This window comes from Urocitellus parryii, chromosome 2 (genome assembly GCF_045843805.1).
Source record: "Urocitellus parryii isolate mUroPar1 chromosome 2, mUroPar1.hap1, whole genome shotgun sequence".
Classification (NCBI taxonomy): Eukaryota; Metazoa; Chordata; class Mammalia; order Rodentia; family Sciuridae; genus Urocitellus; species Urocitellus parryii.
In genome coordinates this window covers 101,028,531-101,037,262 of record NC_135532.1, presented here as the reverse complement: position 1 = coordinate 101,037,262, position 8,732 = coordinate 101,028,531, and the positions used below count along the sequence as shown (strand labels likewise).

Here is an 8,732-nt window from a genome sequence, read left to right as displayed (position 1 = left end):
CTCTGTCATCTCTAGTTTTCTAGTGCAAGTAGATGACAAAATAGCACTTAGTGTTCAACATTTGACCCTATATTATTCTTTTCACAAATGAAGATTTTGAACAATGAAGGGTTTTGTTGAATATTTGTAAAACGTTGGATGTGAGCATTTTTCAAATTTGGGAGCTTGTGGGACCACAGAAGTTTCACCTGAAAAAGTCAATTCTTGGGGCTGGGGTTACAGCTTAGTAGTAGAGCACTTGCATATGTGAGGCACTGGGTTCAATTCTCAGCACCACATAAAAATAAATAAAGAAAAGATATTGTGTCCATCTTAAAAATAATCTTTAAAAAAAAAGTCACTTCTTCGAGTTTTGTGACCTTTGCAGTGGAAATTAACATTTCACAATCACCCTGTGTTAATAAATGTAAAGACACCATGTTCTTGACATATTTTGCATATTTAATATCTATATTTGAATATATTACACTATAATAATTTTTCTACTATATTTATTATATATTATATAGCACTCTGAATTATATAACATAAAGACATTATAGGTAAACATTAAGTTGGCAGTGTACATATTAATAACTGAGCATTAACAAAATTACAATAACCAGGTATTATTTAATGGGAGAGTCTAGTATTTCCTGATAATCTTGCCTTTTTAAATTCCTCCAATAAAGTTTATAGCCAGCGAGAACAAATACACTAATCATAATGATCACCCCTCCAAAGACATCATACACACTAGGAAATATGTGTAACACTAGAAGCTGCAGGACCATAGCTACCACAATCTCCAGATGCTGTACTGTGCTGACCAAAGCTGGATGGAATTTGTCCAAGGCATAATAAACTCCTAAAAATGCCACAGTAGAACAGATGCATATAGCAATGAGATAACTCCATGTTTCTCCATCTAATGGAATGATGGGTTCTTGAAGAACAAACATAGTAGACACTCCCCAGATTGTCCCAGTCCAACCAAAGGTAAACAGTGCAGTCCACATGCTGATCTTCTCCCTGATGGATCTGTATACTATCATAGAAAGAGCAGTGGTCAGTCCAGCCATCACAGTCATAGTGTACCCAAAAGCTTCTTTCCAGGCATTTAACAAAGAATTGTCTTCATCAACAATGTTGGGAATCATGACAAGACAAACACCTAAGATGCTGCAAACAACCGTTGCCATGTCAACATAAGCCATTTTCTCATCTACAAGTAAAAATGCCAAAATGGCACTGAACACTGTGGTTGTGGCTCGCCACATAGTGGTGCCATTGCTGGGAGGAACTATTGAAAATGATGTATAAGCACAGGTGATAGAAATAACATTGCATACACCATAAAAGAAGAGTCGTAATCTGTATCCACTGGGTCCAAAGGGAGGTTCCTGGTAGTAACACACAACTAACACAGATAAGACTTGCATGACAGAACGGATAAAAATCAGTTCTAAAGATGGAACTTTAGAACGGTCAGAAACAAGCCTAGTGATAAGGGCTACACATCCATGAGCCAAAGCAGATCCAAACAACACTATCCACATTTTTCGGGATTGAAAAATATTTTTTTCTGCAAAGCTCTGAAATTGTCCGATCTCGTTGGTCATTGGGTCTTCTGTTGGTGGAGGCTGAGTATCCATGGTTCCAAAGAAAGTTCTTCCTTTTCTTTTCATTTCACTCAGCAAACCTTTCTTTGGATTTTCTTCCATAAAATTTCCATAGTCTTCATTGATTTCTTCATATCCATCTTCCCCAGGCTGGGGATAATGAGAAGTATATTTCACCATCACTGTGTTGGGATGTATTTTCACCCGTTTTTTAACTGGATATTTTTTGGATGGAGAAGTATCCATTTTTTCAGATAATCAATTCTATTAAAAATAAAAGAGACAAATGTCATATTCATTTCATTGAATAAAGAATTTCTGTTATAATAACATGCCCCACTTCAATGACAAAAAGAGATTATAACAGGAGTCTATAAAAAATATAGGACAAGATGATCTGGAAATATGCTTATCACATGTATGGAGCACAATGGAATCTTCTACCCTTTTTTTACTCCCATCTTAGATTTGTCCCAATTTCTCATCCTGCTTATTCTTGTCTGATCCAGCTTTATTTCTCAGCTTTACATGACATAATATTTTTTTCCATTCTTTCATTCCTACCCATTTCTCTATTCATCCAAAAACACAGAGAAATCAATAACAACTTAAATCAAACTTTTCTTTTTCATTGTGACCATTTGTCTATGTTATAAATTATAAGTAGATGAGTCCAAAGTCCTTTGTGTAATCAATTTGGTATAATGCAGGAATCTACCTTATATTACCAGTTATAGTGATTTTACTCTATATTTGTCATACACTTTCAAATATAAAAATACACTGAAATTAAAAAATAAAATGAGTTTAGCAGTATATGAATTGTTGGTGAGAATAAAAAATGTACAACTTTTCTGAGAAGTAGTTGAGATCCTGTATTAAGCAATATCCCTGCATCATATATTGAGATTCTGTATTAAGCAATATCACCATGAAAAGGTGATTACAAGATGCTTTTTACATTCTGAATAAAAATAGAAGGGAAGGAAATAGAAAAGAACTGGTTGTGATGATGTGTACCTATAATCCCAACTACTTGGAGGCTGAAGCAGGAGGATTGCAAGTTCAAAGTCAGCCTGGAAACTTAGTGAGATCCTGTCTCAAAAAAAAAAAAAACTTTTAAAATGGGTGGGGCTGTAGATGCCCTGGGTTCAAACACAATTACCACCAAAAAAAAAAAAAAAAAAAGTAAGAAAACTTATTTATATTTCCTTATATAACAAAATTATGGCTGAATATAAACAAAATAAACTAATAGTGGTTGGGGTGGTACAGGGAAGAAGAATAGAAGAAAATCTTTTTGTAGCATACTTTTACATATTTTTATTTTTGAATCATGATATTGTTAAAAAAAATTAAATTAAAAACTAATGTAGGGGCTGGGATTGTGGCTCAGCGGTAGAGCGCTCGCCTAGCATGGGCAGGACCCAGGTTCAATCCTCAGCACCACATAAAAAAATAAATAAATAAAGGCATTGTGTTGTGTCCATCTACACCTAAAAAATAAATACTTAAAAAAAAAACTAGTGTAAAATTTCATCTGTTACTTAAGGAAAAAAGAGCATACAAAAAGTGTGAGGAGGTATATGCAGTATCATTAAAGCTAACAAAGATAACCCTTTATACAATGGAATATTATGCTATGGATCCATTAAAAATGACAATGTGGATCTTTACTGACATGGAAAGATGTCTATGACATGTTGTTGAATAAGAAAAATATTAAGCTTCATTTTGTTAAATAAGGAGTAAAGAAATAATGCATATAAAAAACAAGCCACAGTGCCAGCATACAAATAAACTCTCAATAAGTATTAGCAATAAATTTGATTTCTTTCATCTATAATTATCTTATGAAACATTATGTGTTTTTACACTGGGTGATTCTTTCTTTTAGACCAGTATTTGCTCATTCAGTTATCTTTCTTTCCTTCCTTTCTTCCTTTGAAAAATTTCCTAATTCCTTTCCAGTGACTCCTTTTTTTTTCCCACTAAAAAAATAGAAAATGAAAGAGAAGAAAAAGAAATTTTTTTTTGTCCTCATGACTCCCTGGTTCCTTGCCCAAACTCATCAGTTTCAGGATCTTAAGCCATGGCCCAGAAATCAAATCTAATTCTGTTCTTTGACACCATCTGGAGAGCCAACTGTTCTATTCTATTTACTCTTTTTTCTTTTAAAAGGGACTGCCTTTGGCTGGAAAGTCATGGGGAAAAAAACACCATACATTCCCCCAAGTCCTTCAGTTTCTTAGCATGGACCTATCCCTTTCAGCCCTTCCAATATGCCCCTATCAGACTAATCTGACTATTCTTTATTTCCAACTTCTAGAACATTCCACCTCAAATCATGGTTTCAGCTTTAATAACCTCAAATTGAATTAATAGCCTTGTTCTCCCGAGTAGATTTTCCTTTCCTATTTTCTCATTTATATTTGTGATGTCACCATTCTTTTAGACCCTCAAACTAGAAATCAAAGAATACTCTAAATTATTATTTCTGCCATTACACTCCCATTTGGTCATCAATATTACTGTTTTTGTCTTTGAAATATTCCTCATATTTTGCCTTTTCCTCCAATTCCATTTTACTTTTATGATTCTGGGTCAAGTTATTGTCCATTCCTATCTAAAATAACTGCAACCACATCCCATTACAGTTGAATATGAAAGAAACCACTGAAAAGCTTATGTGTTGGTAGCAATCAATATTAATAGGTGAACTGATTAAATTATTATGGTTGTAACCTCATCAGTGGATTGATCCATTTGATGGATTATTAATTTGAATGGTCTAATAGGTGGTAACTGAAGACAGGTGGGGCAATGCTGAAGGAAGCTGGTCACTAAGTATATGCCCTTGGGGATTATATCCTGTCCCTAGATCTTTGCTCTCTTTCTCCTTCCCAGCTGCTATGAGCTCAGCAGCTTTCTTCCACCATGCCCTTCCTCATTTCGACCCAGAGCATGGGGAAACAAACAAACAAAAAAAACACCATGAATCAAGCTGACCATGAAGTGAATCTCTGAAAATATGGGCTGAAATAAACTTTTCCTCCTCTGAGTTGCTCTTATTAGGTATTTTAGTCACAGTGATGAAAAGTGGACTAACACAGAAATTGATATTGAGAGTAGGATCATTGCTGTGGCTAACCTGACCATTTGGTTCAGAAGCCTTTGGAACTGATTTATGGAAGGAGTTTGGAAAAGTTCAGAGACACAGGCTGGAAAAACCTTAGAATCTTGTAAGCAAAGCTTAATGAGCTATTCTGGTGAGAGCTCAGAAGACCACAATATATATAGGAATGTGAACAGTAAAGACTGTGCTCATGAGGTTTCAAAAGGGAATGAGGACTCTATTTGGGAATCGGACTAGAGGCCACATATGTTACTTTCTGACAAATAACTCATCTACATTTTGCCCATGTCTTGAGACTTTGTATGTGAGGCCCAAATTAAAGGTGATGGACTTGTTAATCTGGAAGAGGAAATTTCAAGGCAGCACAGCATTCAGGAACTGGCACTGATATTGTTGGATGTTTGTTATCAGGTTTACTATGAGAATAACCAGCAGAAAGCAGAGAAGATTTTAAAACTTGCAGTTTGACCATAAAGGCATGTGAAAAACTGGACACAAGGAAGGTGTGGTTGTTGAAGAAAGTACCTCCACTAAAAAGAAGCCAAGTACCTTCCACAAAGAAAATAGAAAATATGCCTTGAGGGAATCTCAGCAATCAGCAAGATCACACCCACAGGCTCAAGGGTAAAACCTCTTTCTCTGATAAAAGACCTGTGGATGGGGTCACCTGCTCACACAGTGGTGAAGAGAAAGTTGTCTCCCCAGGATTAATTTTACTGCATTCAGCTGCCCAGACACTCAGATGCCACTGCATCCATGGTCCAAAAAGACCTGGCCACTGCTTTATCTGGTAGTATATCTTGTTGGTTCTGCAGGAATGCAGGACGCTAGAGGTTTAGATTCACAAAGGAAGACCTGGGAGGCCAAGCAAAATGTGACAAGGTCTAAATCTCTGTGAGGGCAATGCATGAAACTGTGAGAATTAAGCCAAAACTGTAGTGAAGACCCCCAAGGATTAAGAGATGCCAGTAATGTGGAACATCTGCAAAGAAAAGCTGTTGGCTGCAGAGAGAGCTAGCCTAAGAGGAAGGCCATCTGGGCTGCATCTAGGCCTTACCAACAAGGCCATAAAGGTGGGACAGCCCAAGCCCTTTGGAGTTCACATCTCATCACCAGGTACACAGGATGCCAAACAGGGAATTACAGAACCTAATGTTTACTTGGCTGAGTTTTGGTCTTGCGCTGGTTCCATCCCTTCTTTTTAAGCACTTATTCCTTTCTTTTGGAATGGGAATTCTTATTCTTTGCCACTATATATTGGATGCATGTAACTGGCTTTTGATTTTTTTAGGGTCTCACAGCCAAGAGTTTGCTTTGAGTCTTGAAGGAGACTTTGGACTTAAACTTTGGAGGCAATGCTGGAACTATTAACACTATGAGGACTCTTGGAGATGAACTGAATGCATTTTGTACTGTAGGATAAACATGAGATTTTAGGGGTCTGGGGCAAAATATTATGGATATGAAGTGTTCCCTCAAAAGCTCATGTGTCAGAAATATGATATCCAATGTAACAATGTTCAGAGATGAAATGATTAGATTATGAGAGCTTTAGCCTCATAGTGGATTAATCCATTTGATTAATCTATTTGATGAATTAATAATTTAAATGGACTACTGGGTAGTAACTATAGGCAGGTGGGATGAGGCTGAAGGAAGTAGATCACTGGGAGTGTATCTTTGGGGATTATTTCTTATCCTGGGTCAAGTTGCTCCTTCTGTTTCCTGGCTGCCATGAATTGGGCAGCTCTCCTCTACCACACACTTCCACCATAATGTTTTTGCCTCATCTTTGGCCCAGAGCAATGGAGTGGCCAATCGTAGGTTGAATCTCAAAAACCATGAGCCCAAAATAAACCTTTCCTTCTCTAAGTTGTTCTCATTAAGTATTTTGGTCACAATAATGAAAAAATAACTCAAAGACATCCTAACTACCCTCTTTGAATCCCAATCTTTCTCTAAAACCCATCTATATTTTTCCACTGTCACATTACTCTGTTTTTAAAAGATTCAAAAGAAACAAAAACTTTCCTCAAAGCTTTCCTCAAGGAAAGAACCTAGAGTTCATTATAGAACTACTCTCTACCTTATCAAATTTCAACTCCTCTGCCTCTGTCTCAATACTCTGCTTAATATAGCACCTATCAATAATTAGTTCCTTAACACAAAAACTTTGCTCTGAGCAATTAGTCCAGCAATCCCTGACCTCATTCCATATGTGCACATATCATTTCCTAAGCCTTTATTCTCACTGACTCCCTTTTGCTCAAACTTTTTAAACACTGCTCATCTTTTAAGGTCCAATACAAATTCTATCTTTAGAAACAAGCTTTTCCTGACTTCTCCAGCCATTTGTTTCCTCCTCCTCCTCCTCTTCCTTTTCTTCCTCCTCCTACTTTTTTTTTTTTCAATTTTTTAGGTATAGTTGAACACAATGCCTTTACTTTATTTATTTATTTATTTGTGGCGCTGAGGATCAAACCCAGGGCCTCACACGTGCTAGGTGAGTGCTCTACCACTGAGCTCCAACCCCAGCCCCCTCCTCCTCCTTCTTCATGTTTAAACATCTGCAGTAGTTCGTCCCATCTAATTTTCATAATCTAATAATTTTGTTATCTAGTTGATTCAACTCAGTGTAATTTTGTTTCCAGGTACCATAACCAAATATGCTACGTCACATTTCCCTTCTTTGATGGACAAAAATGATCTTCATCCTATCTTAGTTAGATTCCATAACTTTCCATTCACTGTTCATTGTTGAAGTTTTATTTTATATCCATTCAAAGCTTTCCCTTTCCAACTTCAAGTCAGATCTATAGGTCCAGGGACATGAAGAAGGAGGAGCTGTGGTTGCTATTTCATTCCTCCTAGTTCCTCCCTTTGAAGGCCATAGAAAGGAGACAGATTTCTCTCAAAAGCTTCTGTCTCATTCTTCTAGGCTCTATCTCCTCTGGTGTACTGGCACATATGTACTGCTGTCATATAATGAATTTTTGATCTGTAAACGTGGCTAGACTGAACTACAGTCCCCAGTTACTTAAGCAGACACAAATCTAGGGCTGAAGTTGCTCAGAAGTAAAACCCTTGCCTAGCGCTTACAAAAAACAAAACGACAGTAATCTAAATAATACTGTGAAGGGATTTTGCAGATGTGATACAAGTCCCCTATCAGTTAACTTTATGAAAAATAGACTAAAGTGAGAATAGGCCTGACTTAATTAGGTCAGTCCTTTAAAAGGGAGCTAGTCCTTTCTTAAATTCAGAGATTTCAAAATATTTGAGTTCTAACCTGCTCATGATATATCTTTTCTTACTGCTTGTGGACAACAGACTTCAGCCATGCTTATGGGTTTCCAACTTGCTTCCTGCCTTATGGAGAATTGAACCCAGGGCCTCCAGCATGCCCAGCATCAACTAGTTCTTAATCTCCCCTTCCTGCCCACCTGCCTGCCACAGACTTCAGACTTACTTATCCAGGCCCACAAGAGCATATGCCAATTCCTTATAATGAATTTCCTGCTGGTTCTGCATCTCAGATTGAGCCCTGGCCTGGATACTTATTGGAATTCTCCCTCAGCTCATGTCTTTATTGAGATACCCTCTAGGTTGCAAGTATGCAAATGCAGTTTATACCATGTAAATTCTCTAGGCTCTCCTCAATGCACACATCCCCCTTATGGGAAAACCGTATCCTGAGGCTTATAGTCCACAGATTTTTGTTGTTTGGCCTGCTTGCCTGTTCAGAAGCTCTCCTGGGGAGAAACTAACAGTCAGTACTTTCTTGGCCCCAGGAAACTCACCTCTCCTTGCCACTCTAAACAGAGTTGATAAGAATCACTTATCACTGGACTCCTCTCCTACATTCTCTGTGCTCAGGAAAGCAAAGGACAATTAAAATGTGCTGTCTAGGCAGATTTCCAAGTGGGGAATGAGAAGGCACACCCAACAGTTACAAATAATGATCTGGTGACCTTTCCCTACATGGAAAAAGCATA

General features: G+C 37.3%; 1 protein-coding gene across 1 annotated transcript; it reads right to left on the bottom strand.

Moving 5' to 3' along the window:
* Positions 1–608: 608 nt before the first annotated feature.
* On the bottom strand, positions 609–1,847 carry Slc35g2 (solute carrier family 35 member G2). The gene has a single exon (XM_026382134.2). It carries the CDS (start codon positions 1,845–1,847, stop codon positions 609–611), a length of 1,239 nt encoding a protein of 412 aa, XP_026237919.1.
* Positions 1,848–8,732: the final 6,885 nt, after the last annotated feature.